Consider the following 27,213-nt stretch of genomic DNA (forward strand, 5'->3'; position numbering starts at 1 on the left):
TGCACAGTAATAGCGTTACTGAAGGCTAGCTCTAGTCTCACGCTGAAGTACAGTGGGAATTCAGTTGTTGCAGATGGTAAGCAGTAGTGTGCCGATCGGAGCGTAGTGTGTGAAGAGTGAAGATCGGAGGTGTTCACAAGGGAAGAATCTTGGAGTAAGACTAACGTGTGTTGATCTACTGTGGAAAAGAAATTGTTCGCATTTGTGCCTTTTGTTAAGAATATCTAAAAGACGCGTTCTTCGATTTCTGGAGGAGAAAAGAGAGGCTAGGGTCGAATTGAAAGTTAAGCAAAAGTTTAATGAAACTGCATGAAAACGACAAGACAAAACATATACACTGTAAGCAGCGGACTGCAAACATGCTTCCCCTTTCGGGTCACAGTTCGCAGTACCGAATCTTACTCAGGATCAGAATTATATCCCTTGGAATTGTGGGTGTTTCCCTGAGTGGAAATTGTCCCAGGTTAAAGACACACCTCTGATTTCAGGTTTACTCCAGGTCACAGACAAAGGTTGTTTCACATGGTAGTGCCGATTCTGTTCAAGTTTACAGAGTTTGCATTTCCTTTGTTCTAATCACGTCTGGCCCTGCAGGGAGTGTCTCCCCAAAAAGAGACAACAGTCACCTTTCCTGTGGGGACAATGAGTCTCCCACAGTATGCTAAATAACAGCCATGACCTAATTAATTCTTCAGAAGCCAGGCTTTGGGTGAGGCAGCCAAATGCTGATTAGTGTGGTGTGATGCAATCGGTTGATTCAGTGCATCTCCAGCTACAGTGTTCATTCAACTAAAAGTACATTTTTATCAGACATCACCGATGTTTTAATTTTTTTTAAACCTAACACTTTCCGAATTGTGGCAATAGTATGAGAAAATACACAGTACCTAAACTTTAATCGTCTATCTTTCCATGACCATGAGATACTGCAGTTGTGGATAGTTGTACTTCAGCTTGATGTGCAAACTCCCATACAAGTACTACGCGATAAAGATCACCGCATCTGCAGCGTACATTTTGAGAAGGATGACTACACAGACACAACACAACGGGGCCGGCTGAAGAAAAATGCCAATCCGAGGATGAAGACTGCTGCAACCACTGTGGAGGTAATGTTATATTCATAACTACAACGGTGTCTTCACAATGTCTTGAGCTGAAAACGCATCATGTTGTCACGTAAGGGCCATGTTGCACAGATATTTTAACTGCATTTTGTCTGTTAAGAGGCACAAAAGCACACTTTAGAACATGCCCCCACAACTAGCATTTTAGCTAACTGGGAGCTCTGGCCATTAGCTGCAACAACTACACTTTGCTGGCACTGATTTTGGTCTTTTTCTTTTTCCTATTGACAGTACTCTGTGACATCTAGCGATCAAAATTCAGGTAAAAATTGGCCGTAATTCTCCTTTAAGTTTAAAAAATGATGGTTAAAATTGGTGCATCAAAGACTGGAATTTCCTTTTAGTCCTAATATTTGTCAAGTTCTAAAAAGGCTGGATGCCACACTTGACTTGCCCATAATACACCTTGATAGACTCTTTCATAAGACCCTCCATACCTGAAAATGTTCACATCTGTCAAATCCAACCGTTGATATGGTTTTTCTACAAAAAATTCTATTACCTTGTTAAAATTCCTAAAACATACTTTTGTTTGTTTTTGTCAGACTACTTTTTCCAAAGTCAAGAATGAACACTCAACACCCTATAGCTGTTTTCAAAGCTGAGTAATCCTCCTCATGATGATTAAACTCATCATGGAGATTTGGATGCCAGCTGTCCAAAATCCCATTTAATAACTGAAACTAGCGAAGAAGTGTGTGTCTCGGTGTGTTTGTGCATGTTGCTTTAATGCTTTAATGTGACCTGTACCTATGATACCAAGACACATCCCTCGTGTATGTAAAAATACTTGGCAATAAAGCTTTTCTGATTCTGATTCTGAGAAGAATTTCTTTAACTTGGTTTTGAGAGAGCCTATCTTTAGTTTGCCCCATCTCAGCTTTGGCGCTGTGTCAGCTTCTTACCAAGATTAATGGATTACATTATCCAACCTACCAGCTTTAACTGTGCTACCCAGTGGCTGACTGCACTCAAAAAGTAGGTTATCTATATACACTCACCTAAAGGATTATTAGGAACACCATACTAATACTGTGTTTGACCCCCCTTTCACCTTCAGAACTGCCTTCTTTCTTTAGAAATGTTGGTCCATATTGATAGGATAGCATCTTGCAGTTGATGGAGAGTTGTGGGATGCACATCCAGGGCACAAAGCTCCCGTTCCACCACATCCCAAAGATGTTCTATTGGGTTGAGATCTGGTGAATGTGGGGGCCATTTTACTACAGTGAACTCCTTGTCATGTTCAAGAAACCAATTTGAAATGATTCAAGCTTTGTGATATGGTGCATTATCCTGCTGGGAGTAGCCATCAGATGGGTACATGGTGGTCATAAAAGGATGGACATGGTCAGAAACAATGCTCAGGTAGGCTGTGGCAACGATGCCCAGTTGGTACTAAGGGGCCTAAAGTGTGCCAAGAAAACATTCCCCACACCATTACACCACCACCACCAGCCTGCACAGTGGTAACGAGGCATGATGGATCCATGTTCTCATTCTGTTTACGCCAAATTCTGACTCTGATCATCTGAATGTCTCAACAGAAATCGAGACTCATCAGACCAGGCAACATTTTTAAAGTCTTCAACTGTCCAATTTTGGTGCAAATTGTTGCCTCATTTTCCTATTTTTAGTGGAGATGAGTGGTACCCGGTGGGGTCTTTTGCTGGTGTAGCCCATCTGCCTCAAGGTTGTTCGTGTTGTGGCTTCACAAATACTTTGCTGCATACCTCGGTTGTAACGAGTGGTTATTTGAGTCAAAGTTGATCTTCTATCAGCTGGAATCAGTGGGCCCATTCTCCTCTGACCTCTAGCATCAACAAGGCATTTTTGCCCACAGGACTGCCGCATACTGGATGTTTTTCCTTTTTCAGACCATTCTTTGTAAACCCTAGAAATGGTTGTGCGTGAAAATCCCAGTAACTGAGCAGATTGTGAAATACTCAAACCAGCTCGTCTGGCACCAACAACCATGCCACGCTCAAAGTTGCTTAGATCACCTTTCGTTCCCATTCTGACATTCAGTTTGGAGTTCAGGAGATTGTCGAGACCTGGACCACACCCCTAAATGCATTGAAGCAGCTGCCATGTGATTGGTTGATTAGATAATTACATTAACGAGAAATCGTACAGGTGTTCCTAATAATCCTTTAGGTGAGTGTATTTTAGAGACTTTTCTCCATTGCATCATGACATTTTCACATTGTAAATGCTCTATAATTCCAGCACCTGTGTATGTAAGATTTATCTTTCAGCCTAAACACATAAACATATTCAGGTGATATGTATTTCCCCCCCTTAATGGAACATATTGATATCATCACACTTCACCTGATTGTGTTTGTTTAAACTGTGGTTCTATGTGCATTTGTAATATGAAGCCAAATCTCCAGATGAAAAAGCAACAAAGCAGACCTATGGCCTCATCTCTATTTAGGAATTAATTATTCAGTATCCATCTCTACCAAACATTGCCCTCTTGTGGTGGAAAGTAGATCCTAGCAAATGCTATTTGCAGCTGATGAGTTATTAAGGTTTCTTGTCACATCAGCAGAGTGCAGTTGCCTGTGGTTAATTAGTTTTATTGAATAGGAAATTGTGAGATGGCTTCACAGAGAGAAGCGTGATGTGAAGGTAAGATGACAAACAAGTTTTTGCATTACAATGTAGGGAGGTGTTCATGAACAAAGGTAAAAAAGTCATAATTTTTCATCTGCATGCTTGCAATGTAAGATAAGATTAGTGGTGCAGAGTCACAGTCATACTGATGATTGTGGTAACCCAGCCTCATTTTTAAGCATATTGTGTATCCTGGTGTGTTGAAAGTACCACCCCCCTTTGCCATGAAAGTTCCCTATTTTATTTAAACTTGCGGTCAACTTTGCATGAAAACAACTCAGCAATAGGTGTGGTTCTGTTCAGCAGTCTGGCAGATGTGTGTCTACTAAGAATGCAAAGAGAAAATGTGTTTAAAATGGAAAAATAAGGCACAAAATAGAATTTTATTGAGGGACAGAAAAGGCTAATGCAGTAAGAGGGAGGATGAAGAAGAGATGGGAGGGTTTTTGAGCGTGGAGCTGCCCCCTCAGGCAGTGTAAGAGGATCTTTGTTGGGAGGGAGCAAATAAGACCAAAAAGCCGAAAGCAAGGAAGAGAGACAGAAAGAGGAAAAGGGAGGAGGAGAAGCCAGGGAGTCAAAGGGCGGGACTGTCTGAGAGGCTATTGGCTTCAGGCTGTGTCAGTCATTTTACTTCCTCCCTTGCTGTGGCAAGATCAGATGAGAGGGCAGGAGGGAGGGGGAGAGGGAGGTACCATCAGACGGCTCTCTCTCTCTAGTTCTTTCTCTGTGTGTGCTTTTTCACAAAAAAAGACTGAACTGGGGCTGAAACTGAAACAGGGCAAGACTCGTAAAAGGAGTGCAGTCTCTTACTCTCCTGCATTCTCACAGTTTCCTGTTTAAGGAGGCCATTTTGTAACTCAGCCTGGAGAAGAGGCACAAGAAAGTTTGCTATTGTTTATGTTTGTTCTCTCCCACAGCCTGGAGTTTCACAATCAAGTTTGGACTTTCTCCCCTGCAGAGCAACTTCTTCGGACGAGAGAAGGGAAGGAGGGAAGAAGGTGGATGAGTTCATGAGTCTCTCACACACACATTGCTCATGCTTGCTTGTCATGCCGGGACAATAACAGGAGTCAGAAGGCGAGAGAGCACGAAAGAAGTGGCAGAAAGGAGACAAAAAAAACACAACTTCCTGGATAAGGGTTTCTTCCTTGATCCACTGGGAGGGGGTGGACACAGGACACAGAGGAACCGGGACTCTCTGCTCTGTGTGTGTGTGTGTCTGTCCATGTGTCAACGTGTGTACACCTCTCTCCTCCACTGAGACAGTTTCAATGATTGTGGGTTTTCTGAGAACTGTAGACTGCACCTGGCCGTGTGTTTGTGAGTGTGTATGTTGAGAGCTACAGGCAGCTAACAAACACTCTAAATGGCTAACGCTAGCCCTTGTATGTCCTCGGGGGCCATGGCCCAGGTCTTCTTTCCTCCTGGGGGCTCCTCACCACCAGGCTCAGCTGTGATGCAGCAGGGGATGCCCATATCCATGCCCTCTATGCCCGCTCAGGGTGCTTTTCCTATGATGGACATGGTACACGGGCATGGTCCTGGTGGGGCTGTGATACCCTCACTGCCTCCCACTCCAGCAGGGGTGTCCTTCATCATCCAGATAGGCCTGACCAGAGAATCTGTCCTGATGCCCCAGAGTGCTGACCTGGCCTACGTGAAACAAATTGCCTGCTCCATTGTTGACACCAAGGTAGGAATTACGTATGTGTGTGGGCTCATGTGTGCAAAGTGGGAAGGGTGGCTCGTCAGGTTAAACTGAGCGTAGTCTTTCTCCAGGTGGATAGCTGGTTATGTACGAGGCTCTCATGCCACACTTTCACATCTGTTTTAAGCTGTTTGTCAGATGAACCGTTTGGGTTCTTTCTTTATCTTTCACTCTGTTTTTGTGTCAGCTTTTCATACACTCTGCCATTCTCATGGGTAAATGAAAGGGTTTAAACATGCAAGCAGACACAGTATTTTAACAGACAGAAAATGTGCAAAATGTCACAATTTTGCCCAACTCTAATTACAGCAATAAATGTTTTTTTCCCCTAACACAGTTGGAGGAGAACACTGTGTTCAATTAGGCTTTGTTATGCCACATCCAGCACCGCAGACTAGTAGAGGGATGTTTGATGCCTCAGTGTTTGAGACAGTTTTCATCTGGCTGTTCATGCATGTGCTGAACATGAAACAGGAAATATAGGTCAATAATCACAGCACTTCACATGAATTCTTACCTTATTGCATGCCTCAACATGCAGTTAAACAAAAGGAAGTCAATATCCAAATGTTGAGGAGCACCTTAACTTTTCATCAGTTAAGCAGACAGTTAACTGAGGAGCCATGAGCAAATGCAGATCTAATGGGATCTGCATTTGACATAGTCTAATCCCACTGTGCTCCACGCCTGTGACCTTTCTTTGTGAATTGTGATGGGTAAAAGTCTCTTTCACTTCCCACCAGCGGTTTTGCATCTCATGCCTAAAGAACTGATCCCACCAGGCCAACTTTCGTCTCTTTGCTGAGCACTATATTGAATTCTTTATTTATTTTACTAGTCAGTGATCACTTTTAAGTTATAGCTTTGTATTGCCCAGGATGTCAAATGTCTTCTAACCGGGTTGAAGCCTTCAAGCTGTCCAAAGAATTTGAATTATTAGTCAGTTTCAAGCATAAACTTTTACTGCCTGGATTTTACTTTTGTGTGTGCATATTATTGTCTTAACTCTTCTGCAACTTGGCTTTTTTTTTCTACATTCACTATATATATATATATATATATATATATATATATATAAAAACTTAAATCTGCAGCAGAATTATATTTTATAACCACTCTACATTTTGCAGCTGTTGCTGCGTTCCACATTTTAACTTTATTAAAATATAATTATCAAAATTCACTTTGAATCATTAGTGTACATTTCAAAAACAAACATGGCTATCTTTCAAAAGCTTTCCAGCCTCTTAACTGTGTTTTACAGTTTTTACAGGTTCAGCACAAACTGCTGAGAGTTAGGTTTCTCAGGAGGTGGTAGTAGTAGGATGAGTAAAAGACCTGTAGGAATAATAACTTCAAACAAATATATCTTCTTTATTAAACTAAAAAAGAAAAGTTCAAAACAAAAATGAGCTGGAGTGGGGAGAAGTAGTGACATCCTCTTTGCAACAGGAAGCAATTAGTGTTATGGGAAATATGGTCTTTACAGTACTTGAAAACTACCAGCACTAAGTCAGATTTTCACCATTCAAATGCAGGAGATAACATTATCCTACATTGGCGTGGTAGTTTGAGCAGGCCATGTGTTTATCTGCCAATTAGGCTGGTAGGTGTTTAGAGCAGTGGATTTCCACAGCTTGCTCAGAGCAGCTTAGCAAAACTCCCCATAATCACAAATCGTCCAAGAAATACTGGTAGCTTTCTCCATTCAGCTTACATACTCTGCTAATCTGTTCTTGTGCACAACAGTCTTTGTTTCCCCCTCTCATATACAGTAAGTGGTTCTCTGGCATGTACTTGGTTTCGTTTAGTAAGATAATTCAGCTGTTGCTGGATCTCTGTACTGAGACTGAGATCAGTGACTGTAGTGTGGTTTTCCAACTGTGTTTCCACATGATTAGAACAGATATGGTTGGAGGTGTTGCTTACAGTCATCAAAATGTAAACATCAGCTGCAACTCTCGGCCTGTCCAGTTCACTTTCGGCTTCATCTTCTTTTCTTCCTCTTTTTTTAGTTTTTTCCTTTACAAACCAAAACTCTCCTGTGTAATGCAAGATAGGTTGTTGTTGTTGTTGTTGGGGTTTTGAGGCACTTATGTTTGTCTTTTTCATATTCAGTGACACTTGTATGCCTTTATTTTAATTTGCCTTGCTTTTTTTTAGAGCTGTCCTGAAGTTCAAAGTTCCAGATAAAGAACTACAGGTTTACGAACCTTTATGAACCAGCCAGTTACCTTTTGTGAGTCACGTGTTGTTGTACATCAGAATCACATGGGACCAAAACACAGATGGAAAGCTTTTGAAAGAAATGTGACAAGGAGACAGTGCTGCTTGAAGGCTTTTTATAGGTGTCTCTACATTTAGATTTAGACTTCTTTTAATACGTTTTATTAGTGGATCAGTTTGAAAATATGCAAGAAAGAAATTAACTTCATTACACCTGAAAGAAAAAAAAAGAAAGAAACCGCTCTTATATATGTACCAAGAAGGGCAGCAACACCTATGTCACTCCAAATACTAAAACCAATCAGCTGGCTGTAATTTTAACACAATTCAGATGAGGGTGTCACTGCTTTTGTCCTGGCAAAGTGTGTGTGTGTGTGTGTGGTAAGGCAGGAAATAGAAAGGTCGGCCTAACATGCAGCAAAGTGGTACTAAGGGTAATTAATAAACAACCTAGGCAACATTAAGACTGTGTATAATGGTCACAATCCCTCAGTGTTTCTAACATGGTAACACCCATCTAGATGAAACCTTTTCTGTGTTTTTAGACACAGAAAGGAATGTTGTTTATGGTTTGGTTTTTCCTCACTTCCTTTTTCAGCATCTTCTCCTCTTAACGACAGGACAGTCAGGACACTGTTCAATACGCTGACTAAACTCACAGAATCCTATTTTAAATTCAAGAGAATTTGCAAAAGTTTTAAAGATCTGAAATATGTGAGGCTTTATACTACAAATGTTTTTTTATCTGATGAACAGGTGCAGCCTTAAAAATTATAGTATAGATTTTTCTTTAAGATTATATTTTGGGCATTTTCGGCCTTTATTTTTGACAGGACAGATGAAGACATGAAAGGGGAGAGAGAGGGGAAATGACCTGCAGCAAAGGGCCGCAAGTCGGATTCGAATCTGGGCCCGCTGCCTCGAGGAGTAAACCTATATATATGGGCGCTTGCCTCTACCAACTGAGCTATCTGGTCGCCCAATATAGTATAGCTTTAATAAAAAACTGGAACAAGATGATAAAGAATGATGCAATCAGACAATGTGGAAAAAGATGATTTTCCCAAGTTGAGACGTTTAAAGGGAAAGTGAAAAGAAACCGAATGTTAAAAGGATCAACAGTTATTTGAAAGTACCTAGGTTGATTTAATCAATAATAACACTTGTATTTAAGCATTAGGATTGATAGTTTAATAACTGAACCGCAGATTACATTGAGTCTTTCTGTGTGGAGTTTGCATATTCTCCCTGTGTTTCTTTCCATCCAAAAAGATATGTATTAGGATACTCCCGCTATTTATTTTGACCAAGGCTCTGACCTCAGTCAACGATAGCTGTTCACTGCTCCTAAATGGTAATGATGATGGGTCAAATGCAGACTAGAGCATGAATTTCCCCTCAGGGATGGATTAAAGTATAACTACTAGACGTTTAGTGTCTGTAATGTCTATTGTTCAAAAGTTCAGTATAAGAAATGGCTGGTATTTCAGTCTTGCTTTTGGTAAAACTAATGCAGTCCCTAGGTAGTTGTGTCCAGAGCAATTTTAATTCCTTGTCCTTTCCTGAGTTTAAAAAAAAATCCAAAAAAGTACGTTTATTCCCACACTCGGCAATCCCCAAAATCCCCTGCATACAGAATTCCTGCCCTGCTAGGGGCTACAGCTTTAGGTGTGAGATTTGGACAATAGATGGCTTGTCCTTCTCTGGCTAACTGATTGCGACACATGAGTTGGACTGTGTGTGCACGCATGAATGCCTACATTGGGGTGTTTTAAAAGGGTATTGAAGGCAGTGTGGTACCCCACACCCCCGCCCACGGTCATCTCTCCCATCCCAGAAAGGGTGAGTCACTGGTTCTGTTTATTCACAGGCTCCCTACTTGTGTTCCATGGACACGTTTTTCCAAACACTTCTCTGAGGAGGAGCACACGCTCCCCTGGCTTTAACTTCCAAGACCAATGTTAATGGCCGTCCTACAGGTCTATAGTACCCTGATCTGAGCATTGGGCCCAGTCTCTCAGGCCAAAAATCTAAATCCACCTTTAGTCCTAAACACAGACCCCACACTTCTCACACCTTTCTCAAACCTAGCTTGGCTGTATACCTGGCAACTGTGCTTGCCAAAATCCCATTTAGCTGGCCTACCTCAGCTGCCCCAACCCCCTCCTCCTGATGGAACAAGAACTAATAGTGTGGCCTGGAAACCAGAGGTCTGTCTCCATTCAACCATGATGCAGCTCTGATGTATTTGCTCTTTTGTTGGACAGGCCTCACTGATCCCCTTCTTTTCCCATTTGCTATTTCTTTTTCTCATTTCACCTTCCCCCGATCTACAGTGTTCTTATTCTATTCTCGTTTTAATGATTGTTCATATTATGTGAGATGTTTCCTGAAAATGTATATATTTGTATGTATTTCTATTTTTATGAGTAATGATAATGTTGGAAAAAATACTACATTAAGAGAAATTCATTTAGCTAACGGAATACTCTCCTCTCCTCGTGCCTTGCCCTCTCTACCTTCCCTTTAGATCCTGTACTTCCTCTCCTTATCTGCTCATCTCCGGTCCCTTCTGCTTGGCTTATCACCAACTTCCTCTCACGCTCTGCGTCCTCTTCCTCCTCGCATCTCACCTCCCACTCATCCACTTTCCTTTTTTTTTGTTGCACTTATCCACCGACTGCCCTCACCTTTTCTGTAGGTTGTTTTGCCATCTTGCGCACACTTCAAGTAAGTTACTGTAATATAGTGAAATTCACACTCTTGTCAGGTTGTACATATACAGGTTTGGAGGGCATAGACTTTCTAGGAAGTGATGAGTCAAAAATTCTGTACTCCCACTTTACCTCAGCTAGAATGATCCCTGTTTTTCAGTATTAGACATTGGTGACAGGTAATGCCAGGCCTTAACACAAGGAGCTACAGAACGATACAGTTAACATACTGTACGGCCATGTCTGGCTTTTTTATTTCCCCCCTTCACCTAGTGCCAAAAGGTGTGTCAACTCTGCTCTTTCAATACTGACTAACAACCTCCAGTCAGTGGGTGTGTTACTTCACGTCAGCGGGTGTGTTACTACGTTTGTGTGTCAGCGTGTGAGAACCTGCTGAGTCCTGTCAGCGTTTGCTGTGGTTCACATTACTAGATTGTTCAACACGTTTGCAGACTAATCTGTGATGACACATTTAGCAGCCAGCAAGCTGTGTTGAATCCAGCAGTGGACGTGCAGGAATCACACTGACGAGAACTCATTTACGCTGTTCGACTTGCACTTCTAATTTAATACATTTTTTTTCTAATGAGAAACTCTCTGATTCTATTAACTGGTGTAAATAAATGAGTATAGATGTTTCTTTTGTTCTTTAGTTATGATGGTTAAAAACACAAAGAAATATCAGCAACTACACACACGCACACACACACACACACACACACACACACACACACACACACACACACACACACACACACACACACACACACACACACACACACACACACACACAGCTGTGGCTGAGAGCCCCTGCCCTGGCCATTGTTTCCACCTCCGTTTTGGAAGGGTCTGTTTCTTTATCTCTCTCCCTGGAGAAGCAGTTTGGCCCTGGGAATGGGATCATACACACCACCTCCTGTTTACCTCACTCTCCTGCACATGTATTCTACACACACACACACACACACACACACACACACACACACACACACTGTAAAGTAACGTAACAGTTGACCCTGATTTTCCAGACAAAGGCTGAGTGTGACAGACAAGGTCGTATTGTTTTGTATGAAATCAACACAGTTCTGTGTTCAGCGCTGCTGTAGGTGAGGACGCTGCCTTAATTTCGTCCACTGTACTGATCTAATGTCATGGGCGGGTTTTGTCTTGCTGCTTGGATTATTAAAAAGCCTCCTGTATGTGTCGGAGCCACTGGGCAAATACACTCTGCTTATCAGTCCAAACCTTTGTTGGTCAATGAATGAATGCCAGTCAATTAGCAAGACACCGGCAAGTGCATATACAAGTGAAAGAACAAACCACGCCTTTATCAGGCAACATGACGTTTGATGATTGAGTGACGATAACGCAGCCGCTGACCAAATGCAGCAGCTTTGGCCAAATGCTTCAAACCTCACAAAGGCTGCTAAAATCGTACTGCTATAAAGGAAATGGTTTCCATTTCAAAAGGGGTAGACCCACAGCTACATGTATTAGTTCTGTTTACCCATAACTCTCTCTCTCCCTCACTGTGTGTGTCTCTCTCTTTTTGCTACTATTTGCATGGTAGCGGAACAGCTTTGCATGACTAACCGTGCCTGGTGTCTCCGGGCTGTTGGCGGCGAGCTGCACGGGGAAGCTTAGTCCGCACAAGGACATTTGATTATTCAAAGCATGCACTGTTGGCCGGAGCCCAGTGAAAGGGACGTGTATCAGAGTGAGAGGGCGTGGTGGTGGGATGATACGATAGATGGAGATTTAAAGGGTTTGAATGTTTAGCACAAGCTGAGATTGTGATCCTGAAATGATCTAGTCTTGGGTCTTCTGTTGGTAGTTGTGGCCATTGTTTTTACTGGTATCATTCTACTCACTTATTCTATTCACAACAACATCTCTAAAAAGAAGTCCGAACAAGCAAACATGATATCCCGTATATTATACAGGTTAGAAACAAACCCCTTGTTTGGTCAAACTTCTTTGGAAGAGAATAAAAAGGCAAACAGTAATTATTACTAAAAACGAGCTGCTGTAAACACCCTCAACATCACAGTTTAGACTGACTTCCTGTTCACCATTAACTTTTGTCTTTCTTTTCTTTTGCAGTTTCTCCATAGTCATACTAAGAGTTTAAGGGCCCTATTTGAATAGCACAAGTGCACAACGAGTGCAACATACACCTGTCATTTTGGTTCATGTGCAGCAGCGCATTGCTCTAAAACAGCTGTGCCAATCACAGTGATGCGTGACAACAACAGCTCAACAAACGGGAAGCCATATCGTTGTCTGGTGCAGAGTGGCAAGAAGAGCGGCACACACAGCACTACACATCTGCAGCCAGAGGCAGATGGTGTGTTTTTTTCATTTAAACTTGTTCAGTGATGATAGAAATAAATAACAAAAGATGTCGATGAAGCCGTTTATGTGACCCCATCAATCCGTATTTCAGTTTTATTACATGGGGGTTTTTCTGTAGCAGCCTGGTGTCATTTGCACATGCTTTAATCAAGGTAAACACAGTGGACAACTGCTGTGCTGTGGCACATCTCCAATCAGAGGCTGCAGATGTCTTCAGGTGGTTGCAGGGATTTCACAAACTGCACTTTTGTGATTTTGGGCTAGATAAATACAATTTATTTGGCTCGACTAGACCTTTGACATACCATATTTGGCATGGTTTTGTGGACCTAGCAGTGCACGCTGTTTTCCTGTGCAATGAGGGATGGTTATGGACATTTTTGACACAACTTGTGTGTCTTGCCTAATTAGATTCCATTGTAGTGATGTCGCCGTTTTCCCAGAACAATTATTTTTTGTACAGTGTTTTCATAACCAGTAGAAATGATGGCCAAACCTAGTAAAATGAGACCAAAGTTGTAATAAAGCAGAATTATCCTTAAAGGCTGACCTGACCAAACAGTTTTTGTCATTCATGGGTTTCAGTTGCCCATTCGGCCTCTCGGACCCCTGCATTTGTTCTCTTGCGCTTAGCAAATGAGACCTTATGATACTAATCTGCCGATTAGCATCGGTAAAAACGGTTTTGCGCCATAATCCAATTGGGGGCCGCAGAGCTGAGCAGCATTTGGTGGCATGTGGAGAGTTTGTACCAGTTCGAGAGAATTTCTTCTCATGTCAGAGAAACTGCCCAACACAGGGTTCTTTGAGAGGAGTGGGAGCGCTGGAGATCAAGGATAGATAAGCACACTTAACAGTACAGGCCAAAAGTTTGGACACACCTTCTCATTCAATGCGTTTCCTTTTTATTTTCATGACTATTTACATTGTAGATTCTCACTGAAGGCATCAAAACTATGAATGAACACATATGGAATTATGTACTTAACAAAAAAGGGTGAAATAACTGAAAACATGTCTTATATTTTAGATTCCTCAAAGTAGCCACCCTTTGCTTTTTTATTAATAAGGGGAAAACTTCCACTAATTAACCCTGACAAAGCACACCTGTGAAGTGAAAACCATTTCAGGTGACTATCTCAAGAAGCTCATTGAGAGAACACCAAGGATTTGCAGAGTTATCAAAAAAAGCAAAGGTTGGCTACTTTGAAGAATCTAAAATATAAGACATGTTTTCAGTTATTTCACACTTTTTTGTTAAGTACATAATTCCATATGTGTTCATTCATAGTTTTGATGCCTTCAGTGAGAATCTACAATGCAAATAGTCATGAAAATAAAGAAAACGCATTGAATGAGAAGGTGTGTCCAAACTGTTGGCCTGTGTTTGCAGTTGCACACACGCACGCACACAGTGACTGCCATTAAACAGCAGAGAACAATAATTTCAAGTGAGGCAGATATTGAAGCACATTGACATAACAAAGCTACAGAGCTATATTGATACAGGTCCCGAAACAAGTGTGTGTGTGTGTGTTCTTGGGAAGACTGCAGACAATGGGCTCAGTGTGATGGTTAACAGGGTGGGTTAGGTTGGTCTGGGGCACAGTGTGCAGTGTGGCCCAGACACATGGTGAGGTGTGTGTGTGTGTGTGTGTGTGCGCATTCAGGGGATGCTCAGTTATGAGGGGAAATGGGCAAAACCACAGTCTTACATCAGTAGATAAACACATGACATCAATATTGAAGACTGGTCAGTGGACGAAGCAACTGGAAAAGTCATGTCTCCATCAGTTAGGCCTTTAGTTGTCAACATGGGGTTGAATATTCACCATCATGACTTTAATTCTGTGTTATGTACTAATCACAATTCCTTTACATACAACATAAGAATAATTAATTAACTCAATTACTACTATTAATACTTCAAGCACGTTATACTCTCGGCCCTGTTTCATGCCGTGAGCCCTTTTCCTGCAGCTCTCCTCCCCTCTTTGTAGCTCAGGCAATTCATGTGCAGAACAGCCAATAGGAGTTCTCTCTCTCTTTCTTTCTTTCTTTCTTTCTTTCTTTCTCTCTCTCTTTCTCTCTCTCTCTCTCTCTCTCTCTCTCTCTCTCTCTCTCTCTCTCTCTCTCTCTCTCTTTCTCTGAAATGACCTGATTGGAGAAAGTCTCTCGTCATGGGCTAGATTATCTAAGGCCTAGATGCAAAGCCAAGAGGAGGTGTGAAAGTCTAGTTTTCTTGAACTTGAATTGCAATTGCTAAGAGTTAGATGAGACAATTGACACCACTCTCCTATTTTGTCCATTAAATATCAAGCCAGAACCAGAAGATGCATGGCTTATCTTAGCACAAGGACTAAAAACGGAGCGAAGCATTTAGTCTGGCTAATGGTGGATTTACAATTACAATTTTCAGGAATTTGAAGTGACCACAACTCAGCTCCATAAATGTAACCACACGTTTTTCATAAGACGGAGTTCAGTGTAGGGGTGCACGATATTGAAAAAAATGTGATATTGCGATATCGATAATGAATATTTCGATATCGATATTAATTTCAATATTTTTAAACATATGTAAAATTACCAAAGTCATGGGAAAACACATCGAAAATAGATTTCATATTTCCCAGTGCTAAAACAATACATTTAAAATGTATGTGTGTGTATATATGTATGTGTGTATATATATATATATATATTTAAAATGTAATGATTTATTAAAAATTTAATAACAATAACTTATAACAATATCTTATTTCACCAGTAAATTCCTGTTAACGACAAAAAAAAAAAAAAAACACTGACTGGGAAAAGGAAAAGAAGCGCAGGCATTTAAGTGGCACCTAAATAAGGCGCTCCACGCAGCTGATGTTTGTTTATACTTCTCCGCTGGTGTGTGCGTCGAGCCAGCCGGTGTGTGTGTGGTAGAGCGAGGAAGAAGTGAGAGAGTGACGGCGTTTTTCTTCGGAGTGAGTACCGACTCTAACGTTATAGTGAGAGAACCAAAGTGTCTCCAGAGGTGCATCAAAGAGTGTAGACGTAACAAGAGGCTAAACTCAATAGAACGTTGTGCTGCAGCTAGCAATGGAACAGTCTATTGAATGCAGCTCTGCCATCTTGGACTGAATGCAACACAATGTTCTATTGAGTTTCTCCTCTTGTTGCTTCTATACTCTTTGGTTACATGTCGGGCGGGATGCAACGTAAACAAAATATTGCGTAATTATCGCAAGACTTCCGGTATAATATCGCGCAACGTGATATCGCAATAACGATATTGAGTCGATATATTGAGCACCCCTAGTTCAGTGTATAGCCTCCAGCATTTTCTCTCCCCCCCTTCTTTCAATTAGGATCTAAAGCCATGCCACACATAGGAAAGAGCAGATAAGTACAAAGAGGGAGAGAAAGAATGCATGTGGAGAGAAGAGGGGAACAGGCATAAAGAAAAGGGGGATGACTCAGAGTGCAGCAATGCGCCTATTGTGATGTTTGTGTGTCCATGGCACTCTTGGGCCATGGAGAAAGTTCTCATGGCCAAGCCTTTGTGGTTTAATCTTGTTAAGTTAGATTTGTTAATCCATCAAGTAGTAGATGATTATTAACCTTGGCAGTAAAGGGATGAAGGGCAGAGCGAATCAGTGAGTTGGTGTGCCGAAAAAAGTGTCTTTTATATCTGGAATAAAGTATCGTAATATGTAACCGTAGCAGGATGTCACCACAGGCCTCTGAAGCACCTGTGTTTTCATAAGTCTTTCTCAGTTTCTATAATTATAGCTAATTTGCTTATTGTTGTTGGTTCCGTTAGATCTGAAGGCACCATTACCAATACAGGGAATTTTTCTGATGTGATATGACTCAAAACAGAGACAGATGCTTGGGAGACTGGATCGTCACAGTATAATTCCTGAGCAGTCATGCAGAGAAGTTAGGTTGCCCTGCTTTCCTCCTATTTCAACATGATTGTCACTGTTTATAAAAACATTAATTTCTGTCAGTTCTGCGGCGACAATTTATTAATTAAGTTCAGAGGTGTATAAAGTACTAGAGACCCATACTTGAAAAGTACAAGTGCTCTATTAAAAAAGTGACTTGAGTAGAAGTTGAAGTGCTCTTTAAGCACCCCCACTTAAGTGGAAGTACTAAAATATTCATCTTTTTTGTACTTAAGTATTGCAAGTAGTTTATTTTAAAATGTACTACTCATGTACTAAAAGTAAAAGTAAAAGTGTTTATATCTATGCTGGAAAGTTAGCAAGCTAGTAAAATCAGATCATTCAGATCAGATCAGCATCACAGGGTCCAACGGTTAACATTAAGGACTCCCTGCAGAATGAAACAACTCAGGAATAGATTACTCTTCTGCAACAATAGATAAATAGAGTACAAACTTACATCGTCTCTGACTTCTGAATGGGCAACTGTAGGCTAATGAAAAGAAACACGACGCGATCTCGGGGATTTCTTACGTAACTCGTCGTACGTAACCAACGTAGCCGTAACTAAACACACTGTAACCTACACGGTCTCCGTAGCGTGAGGCACTCACAAGAGTAAAAGTATTAAACTCATCGAAAATATGTACTCAAGTAAAAGTGGAAGTAGGAGAGAAAAAATAATACTCCAGTAGAGTACAGATACAGCTTTTTAGTACTTAAAGGGAAACTTCACCGATTAGCATTAAGCTTTGTATCAGTAGAACCCCGGTAGTATTTTTGAATGACCATGCTTCCCTCCCTCATGTCCCCCTGAGAGGGGAGATCTCTGTATTGAGGGTCTGGAAAAAAACCTCAGATGACGCAAAATGATGATTTTTGCGTCATCTGAGGCTTTTTTGCCCAGAGGCAAAAGACTACAGCCTGTATTCATTGTGTATTAGGAGCCACTTCCGGAGATTGCCGAGGAAAAAACGAGTGTCAGCCATCTTGAATCCTCGCTTAGCTTCTCAGCAGGAGCAGAAACTGTTCATCCCGACGGAAATTTTGGGACGCAAGCTTTTATTTTGAAAAGTAGACGGGACGGCATGATATGGGACGCTCCAGGCTGCAGCCATACAGTCTTGGAAATTTTAGAACAACAATTATGTGCATTCAAACTACCACACACGTGTACCACCGGGATACATTGGAACACATTGGAGAATATGCAGGACACTTCATTACGGATGCAATACGGTGGTGCTCGATTCCTGTGGCCGGTAAAGGGACCTCATCAGTGGGGAGCGTTGAACGAGTGTGCCGGTGGAAAGCTAACGCTAGCCAGCCATCTGTTCACCAATCGTGCTTGCAAGTGTCCGCTCATTAAACAAACTGGACTACATCCGACTTCAACGAAACTCCCAACGCAAGTTCAGATACGGCTGTGCTGTGTTTTTGTTGTTGTGGAAATATTGCTGTGGACAATCCAGCCTGCTGTCACCGGGTAAGACTACTAGTGGAGGTGGGCTGTGTTACCCCGGACTGCCTGTTGCAGAAATGGGGTGATTTGTATCCAACTAACTGCTAACTGCTGGTGGAGTTTGTGACTGTAAAATGCCGACAATTCTAGCTACATCCCACGCAAATGTACGGCTGTGTTTATACTCGATGTTTATACCACAGCCCACCAAGAGCTAATGCTAGTAGCTATGTGTTAGCCTTCTTTTATTACATGGCTTGGTTGAATTCTAATCTAGAATGCGGTCTGTTATTTCTTGATAACAGACCGCTGCTAAGGATAACACACCGTTGCCATGCATAGCAGAGCGTTGCCTTGGACACAGTTCTGTTCACTCTGGAGCTATCAATCAATCTGCTGAAAGAAGTGCGGATAATGTATCAGCTGTGGCCAAAAAAAAAAGCATGTTTTAAATGTGTAACACCACTTGAGCCACGGTGAAAAGTTTTTTTGTGTATATGGTTGAAATGACAATAAAACACACTTGTTGAGTTTATCGTCTCACTGTCTGTCTGTAAAGGGCAGGCGTGGCTTGGGAGTGGCCTCATACAGCAGCAAAGCAAGTGCATTCTGGGATTTGGCATTTTCTGTCTTATCTTGGCCTAGAAGGCACCAATTTCAATTTTTTTCTTCACATTTCTACTACATAAGTGACCCAATTTAAAGATATATTCAGCTTTCCAGCGGTGAAATTTCCCTTTAAGTACAGTAGTGAAGTTGTTATATTTCGTTACTATACAGCTCTGGTACATAGATAATACTTTATTCATCCCACAATGGGGAAATTCACTTATTACAGCAGCAGTTTTTCCACAATAAAAACAAACCAACAAACAACCAAACAAGCAGGCAAGCAACAGACAATGTGCAAAAAACACTGAATGAATGTAAAGTGGCATTATATAAAAAGTATTTAAGTAAAGTAAAGTGAGGTGGCCATAGTGCAAAAAAATACTGTAATGTAAGTAAGTAATTGACGTGAAATTAGATTGAAAAATATGTAATTACATAACAGCAAAAGTAATTAACCATAATATAAATTATATTTAAGTGTGACCATAATATAAATAATATTGAAAAAGTAGTACTTGGAATGGAAAAAATATAAATACAGATGGAAAAATATAAATACAGATAATAACAAATATATACATAGAGCCATGCTGAGTGGTGGGTGATTGAGACAGGACCCGAAAAAACATTATCGGGTGGTGCAGGTGTTGTAGAGTCTGACAGCGGCCGAAGGAGGATGAAGGACCTGCGGTACCTCTCCTTCTTACACCGTGGGTGTATCAGTCTGCTGCTGAAGGAGCTGCTCAGGGACCCCACAGTGTCATGTAGGGGGTGAGAGGTGTTGTCATTGATGGATGTCAGCTTGGCTAACATCCTTCTCTCCCCCACCTCCTCTATGGAGTCCAGAGGACAGTCCAGGACAGAGCTCGCTCTCCTGATCAGTCTATTGAGTCTGCTCCTGTCTCTGTCCGAGCTGCCTCCTTTCCAGCAGACCACAGCATAAAGGATGCCAGAGGCCACCACAGAGTCCTAAAAAGTCCTGAGGAGAGTCCTGCACACTCCAAAGGACCTGAGTCTCCTCAGCAGATGGAGGCGACTCTGGCCCTTCTTGTAAAGAGCATGAGTGTCCAGTTCAGATTATTGTTTAGGCTAACAACTGACCAAGCTAGTCTATAATATTCACTATATCCAGTTTATGGCCCTGAAGGAGTACCGACTTTATCTGATCTTACATTTTCTTACACAAGTTCTTTGCTTCTAAGTATGTTATTTGCAAATATGTGCTTTTAGCAGTTGCACTTTACAAAGACAAAAATGTAAGAGAAATGTTTTTCTGCTCAACAACAGTGATAGAGTTGGTGAACTGATAAAGAGAACATGTGATGGAAATAAATTATGATAATTCTTTTATATCCTGAATTGCTCCAGCAACAAAACAGCTAAACACACAGTAGACCTAAATATGCCAAATTAAAATGACCAAATGTAACTACAGTATGTGCCATAACATTGCACATTGCAAGGCAGTAATGGAGTTCTTGTATTGTGTCTAGTTGTAACTTCTTCACCATTTCTTAAACAGTAGGTTATGGAAACATGGATTTTCACTTTCTTTTTAGCAACTAACTGAAGATTTATACAATACTTGGATTGCAACACACCTAATATCACTTCAGAAAATATGCCTTTACACACTTTTTATTTTTAATGACTTGGGCTGTATCCCTCATAATTTCCTGTCGATTCTCTAACTTTCTTGGCTTAATAAGTTTGTTTCCAACCATCCTTATACCCTTCTTCACTCGTCACCCAGACTAGCCGTCTCTTCTCTTATGAAGGCCTGTTTTCTGTCTTTCCCTCTTGTCATGAATCAGTGACTTGTTCATCGCAATGAGTGGATTGAATCCAAGGTTCCTATTGGCTTACCTGCTCAGAATCGAGCCAAGGAAAGACAGAGAGGTGGAGGAGGATGGATGGGGGCTGATGGAGACAGGATCTTCTAGCAACAAAGGCTGGTTCAGAATAGCAGTGCGTGTCTCCTTTATCCCCAGACCCCTCTCTCATGCCTGGTCACGGCTCTCATGTTACCTCCCCGTCCTCCTTGATGCCTGGAGCAGAATGAGACGCTTTGTCCCTGTGCTCCTGCTTGAGACTAAGCCTCTTCCACTTTCTGGCTATGTGCACCACGCACGCACGCACGCACGCACGCACGCACGCACGCACGCTTTTTCAACCACTGTACAAGGCTCTTTAAGCCTGTCTTTTCTATGAACTTTGTCCATTTCATTTAACTGTATGATTGATTGTCTTTTCACGGTCATGTGCTCTGATCTGAAATTGATATACCTGCTCTCATAGCATAAATAACATTTCACCATCCTGCCATTTCTTTTCCATTTGAACCTTTGACAACTTATTTTTATGCATACTGGACTCAAAGGTTCTTTGTGTTATTCAGAAAACATGTCAAATTTGCCACAGCTGTGTGTGTGTCTGTGTGTGTGTGTGTGTGTGTGTCTTAAACCCAGTTTGTTAGTATTTCTTTGAGTCATGCGCTTGATTTATTTATTTTTTTCACTGTGAAATTATGAGGTATGAATGTTTGTGTGTGTGAGTGGTGATGCATTTGTGTATGCATATTTATGAATACACTGTTACATTTTGTGTTGTGTGTACACTCCACCCTCTAGTCTCGCAGGTTTACACAGTTATCTCTGGTATGTAGAAACCAGCAGGTCAGGAATGTAAACCTGATTATATACACACAGAACATCTGAGTCAGGGGAAAAAAATAAGTCATGCTTATTATTAAGAACATGATGAACTATAACTTTACACACCGACCAATGTACAATGCAAACACTTTACATTATCTCTCTGCCATGCTTACTGTAGGAAAGTCATTGGGCTTTGACAGGCACACCGACCTTCACGCCCAATTTTTATCCTCATCCAATACATAAAACTGCCCTTACCTCCCCAATATATGTCCCATAAGTTTACACTTATGTCCTTCCCCAGCATCAGGTTTCAACAGGAAACCTGTTTAATCCAGGAAGAGCTTTTGCATGTGGTGTCTAATGTCTCTTTGCAAACATCATGATCAGGCTGAATGGATTCTCATTATTTCCATTGATGAACTATATTCTGCTGCACAAGCTCTCAACTAGCTTTGAACCTCTTGCCACTTGTGTATGTATTCGCACACGTTCTCTTCTGTGTGGTTACGTCTGTGTATTGAGTGTGTGTTTGTGTCTATGTGAGGAGAGTTGACAGTGATGAACAGAAAGAAACTGGAAGACTCCAATCATCCACCTCTGATGACAGGGGTATTTGTGTTGCAGGCAGCATGACGTTGGAGCATGACGTTATCATGAGAGCATGGGGAACTGCACCACGTCACGCACCCTTTCAGTTGTCAGTGCTTGTGTACACACTTTCTGTGTTAATTCATCCTCATTGGGTTTTCCATCTTTGTGTATGCCAAGCCCAGACGTCATGGGTCTTATTTATTTCCTTGTCCTCCTGGCACAGAGCTGTCACTCACTGCTGTGACTTAATGCGTGCTGTGAGTGTTATAAAGACAACACGTTCTTGTGTTTGTTTTCTTAAAGCCAGCATGACTCTACAGGTGACTGAGGGCACAGGGAAGGCATTTTTGTTGTCTGCTCCATCTCTTCGTCAGCATGTGACCTCACTGGGGTTATAAATAGAGCGCCGGGGCATCACCACGTTTGTTCCATTGCTAACAGTGTCCGCACAAAGGGAAAAATTCCTGCGTTGCGCCAAGTTGTGAGAGCAAATGAGGGCAGAGCGTTGACGTCTTTAAATGAATGTTGCCACGGCAACCCCTCATTAAACACTTCATCACTTTCAGAAAAGGTGGGGTGGCTCTTTCTGTGTCCCGTGCCTGACATGTTAACAAGGATGGAGGTAGTTATGACACACACACACACACACACACACACACACACACACACACACACAGAGTACAGGTGCATCACAACCCTCCAGCATGATCCTAGAGAATGTGAGTGTGAACACAAGGAGGCTGTATGCTTTGTTACACAGTAAAATGTGGATGTTTAAACAATGTCTGTTGTTTGGAGGGATGCAGCGTGTTTCCTCTTGACTATAAAATGTCTGGATCAGGTTCCTGTTGTGATAGCCAGCTTCTGTTGCAGAAACACATCAGCGTGGAGGACCATGTAGGGCTATAGAGGTCACACTGTTTACAGAGCTGAGTCACACACAGCACGTTTTGTATTTTATCCATGCAGATTCTCAGTTCATCATGCATTGTCATCATTGGAGTTTGGCCTGATCTGTAACATACTGCACTATGTATACACAAATCCAGCTCCTGTCATTCTGTATCTCAGTCCCCTAGGCGTTCTTCAATACACTATATTAAAAAAATAAAGCAACAACTGCAAAGAACAGTTTCAAGTTTCATAACTTTAGTTCTTTAAACAATCAATGCTAACCATGTCATGGGAAGTCTTTAACTGGTTGGATGGCTCTTAAACCTAGGTAATAGTTGATATTGCAGTTTTTTCTTCTTCTTTGTATTCTCATCACTCAGCAGGGTATCCCTGATAGCCTCCTGATCTCTCGTGTGTGTGTGTGTGTGTGTGTGTGTGTGTGTGGGCATGGGCATGGGCATGGGCATGTTACTTTACACCTTTTGAAGAGCTATAAACCACATTCTTAAGGTTTCAGTTTCCTGTGTTGTGGAGGTAACAATAATACTTGTTGTATTGCTAGTGATGACAACTCTACAAAAACATTTACTTATGCCACTGGCACTACTTCTACCTACTAAATAAATAACTAAAAACAATGCTGTATATGGTGTGTAGAAGGGTACTGCTAACAATATAGCAGTGAAGGCTCCTGGCCCAAGGCAGAAAGTCCTTTCTTTGTTAGGTCAGTGACATTGAGTAGTTTACCTTTATGTGGGGAAAAACATGTCGATGTGTTGATGTCAAAGAAACCACCAGCAACCCCCACTAATAGCTGACAGATCAGTTGGTAGAGTATAAGTTACATCCCAAGTATCATGCCCCCTGTGTGAATTCACAACATTACAGGTTGTACAAGTTGCTTTTATTTGAGCCATTTTGCTTCCTTACAAGAAGTAAAACTATACGGAGAATTTACCTCTGTAAGGTTGCCTAAATACCCTTTTTTATAAGAATAATTCCATCAGTTGTTCAACAAAATACAGGCCTGATCTTTACTTTCTTGATGAGTAGCTACTTACATTTGCTGCATGTCTATAAACTGATCCACCTTTGGTTAGATAGCACTGAGGCTGTTGCATCAATCTGATTATGAGTTAATGTGTGTGCTTGAGTGTGCGTGCTTGTGTGTTTTGTGGTCAAAGGTGGCTCATGCCGAGCTGCTGGAGGGGAAGTGATGGGGAGGATGAAAAGCAGAAGCAAGCGGCTTTCTCAGCATGACATAAAAGTCTTTGTTCTTCACACATGCAGCGTCTTTATATATAAAGAGGGTCTATATTTGGAAGCCATGCTCCACAGCCGTTTGACAGGCCCTCAAGGTCTAAGTGACTCGACTGACTCAACTGGACAGCGATTCTGGTGCTTGTGTTTTAAGCATCAGTGCTTGTGTAAGGTGATGCTAACCTATTGCTGAAGCATTGAGAAAAACCCTGCATGGCCCTCCTGCTGTTCCTTTCCTTGCATGTCCTTTCAGTTACATTTCTTAAGTTTTGTTTCACTTGTCCTTGAGTAATTCATTCACTTCTCAGAGCACTTAATCATTACAAGATGATCTAATGCTAATAAAATGTGCATGCTTTGCCACTTTGTCTGCACTTGCTGCCCTTCATGCAAAGAATCTCAATAGCTGCTTACCTCTGTTCTTGTGAACTGCATTATATGACCAGAGGTGGTCAAAGAGGTGGTAAACAAACCAACAGAATATGAGCACTGAGGATAGGAAATGGCAGCCAGCACTGTGGCATCATGTGCGTGTCTGCGTGTTTGAATACATTTTTGAGCTCAGATTTCACTCACAAAAGCCTTGTTCCATGACATCATGCTGATATGATATGAGGAACAATGTTTTTGTGTGTGTAGTGTACACATCGAGTGAGTGCAACTGTCACTTTTTGTTGCTGTGGATCTCTGTGTGCTGTTGCTACCGTCAATAACGTCAATATGTTCAACGTTTATCCAGATTACTCAATCTAGTCATTATTAAAAACATACGCTGACACAAAAGGATCTAAACACAAAACAATTGATATTAAAAAAAAAAAAAAACTTCCTGTTAACACCATCAGTCCCAGTGTACCATCCACTGTTTAAATGAAACGATTGGCGTATCTTACAATCCAAGCAACGTGTGCATCAAAGTTCGGTTGTGTCCTATATTCCTTAATGGGGGAAGAGTATGTAGATATAATGCAGTCGTAAAACCAAAGAAAAAATGATTATTGTTCAGTGATAAGCTCCTTCATAGTCCTAATAACAATGTAAATTATAAATCTAAATTCTACATAGAGTAGACCTATATAAAATCCATAAAATAATATACATTCATAAAATAAATCTTTAAAAAAACATAAATCTTGACTGCAACTATTGTAGCTACTGTGCAATAAATCCAGGGCAACCACTAATTATTTTTTATTATCAATTAATGTGGCAATAAGTTTCAATAAAATGTCAAAAAATTTTGAAAAATACTCATCACAATTTCCTACAGCCCAAAGTCCATCCATCCATCCATCCATCCATCCATCCATCTTCGTCCGCTTATCCGGTGTCGGGTCGCGGGGGGAGCAGCTCCAGCAGGGGACCCCAAACTTCCCTTTCCCGAGCAACATTAACCAGCTCCGACTGGGGGATCCCGGGGCGTTCCCAGGCCAGGTTGGAGATATAATCCCTCCACCTAGTCCTGGGTCTTCCCCGAGGCCTCCTCCCAGCTGGACGTGCCTGGAACACCTCCCTAGGGAGGCGCCCAGGGGTCATCCTTACCAGATGCCCGAACCACCTCAACTGGCTCCTTTTCGACGCAAAGGAGCAGCGGCTCTACTCCGAGCTCCTCACGGATGACTGAGCTTCTCACCCTATCTCTAAGGGAGACGCCAGCCACCCTCCTGAGGAAACCCATTTCAGCCGCTTGTACCCTGGATCTCGTTCTTTCGGTCATGACCCAGCCTTCATGACCATAGGTGAGGGTAGGAACGAAAACTGACCCGGTAGATCGAGAGCTTTGCCTTCTGGCTAAGCTCTCTTTTTCGTCACAACGGTGCGATAGATTGAATGCAATACCGCACCCGCTGCGCCCGATTCTCCGACCAATCTCCCGCTCCATTGTCCCCTCACTCGCGAACAAAACCCCAAGGTACTTGAACTCCTTCACTTGGGGTAAGGACTCATTCCCTACCTGGAGAAGGCATTCCATCGGTTTCCTGCTGAGAACCATGGCCTCAGATTTAGAGGTGCTGATCCTCATCCCAACCGCTTCACACTCGGTTGCGAACCGATCCAGTGAGTGCTGAAGGTCGCAGGCCGATGATGCCATCAGGACCACATCATCTGCAAAGAGCAGCGATGAGATCCCCAGCCCACCAAACTGCAACCCTCCCCACCCCGACTACGCCTCGATATCCTGTCCATAAATATTACAAACAGGATTGGTGACAAAGCGCAGCCCTGGCGGAGGCCAACCCTCACCTGAAACGAGTCCGACTTACTGCCGAGAACCCGGACACAGCTCTCACTTTGGTCATACAGAGATTGGATGGCCCTGGTAGAGACCCCCTCACCCCATACTCCCGCAGCACCTCCCACAGTATCTCCCGGGGACCCGTCATACGCCTTCTCCAAATCCACAAAACACATGTAGACCCGGTTGGGCATACTCCCAGGCTCCCTCCAGGATCCTTGCGAGTGAAGAGCTGGTCCGTTGTTCCACGACCAGGGACGGAATCCGCATTGTTCCTCCTCAACCCGAGGTTCGACTATCGGCCGAACCCTCCTTTCTAGCACCTTGGAGTAGACTTTACCAGGGAGGCTGAGAAGTGTGATACCCCTATAATTGGCACACACCCTCTGGTCCCCCTTTTTAAAAAGGGGAACCACCACCCCAGTCTGCCACTCCTTTGGCACCGTCCCAGACTTCCACGCAATGTTGAAGAGGCGTGTCAACCAGGACAGCCCCTCCACACCCAGAGCCTTGAGCATTTCTGGGACGGATCTCATCAATCCCGGGGCTTTGCCACTGTGTAGTTGTTTGACTACATCAGTGACTTCCGCCTGGGAAATCAACGACAATCCCCCATTATCCTCCAGCTCTGCCTCTAACATAGAGGGCGTATTAGTCGGATTCAGGAGTTCCTCAAAGTGCTCCTTCCACCGCCCTATTACCTCCTCAGTTGAGGTCAACAGTGTCCCATCCTTACTGTACACAGCTTGGATGGTTCCCCGCTTCCCCCTGCTGAGGTGGCGAACAGTTTTCCAGAAGCACTTTG

General features: G+C 42.3%; 1 protein-coding gene across 2 annotated transcripts in view; it reads left to right on the plus strand.

Annotated features, from left to right (window-relative positions):
- The first annotated feature begins 1,043 nt into the window (after positions 1-1,043).
- The window catches only part of prkd2 (protein kinase D2), a 46,177-nt gene continuing 20,007 nt past the window's right edge, over positions 1,044-27,213 (plus strand). The window contains exons 1-2 of one of the 2 annotated variants that reach the window (XM_028573679.1): positions 1,044-1,109; positions 4,667-5,442. In XM_028573679.1, coding sequence (XP_028429480.1) covers positions 5,116-5,442 — 327 coding nt within the window. In that variant the 5' untranslated portion in view covers positions 1,044-1,109; positions 4,667-5,115. Of the gene's footprint in view, positions 1,110-3,697; positions 3,765-4,666; positions 5,443-27,213 lie in introns of those variants that run through there. The other variant, XM_028573678.1, reaches the window with a different exon arrangement.

This window comes from Perca flavescens, chromosome 3 (assembly GCF_004354835.1).
Source record: "Perca flavescens isolate YP-PL-M2 chromosome 3, PFLA_1.0, whole genome shotgun sequence".
NCBI classification, from domain to species: Eukaryota; Metazoa; Chordata; class Actinopteri; order Perciformes; family Percidae; genus Perca; species Perca flavescens.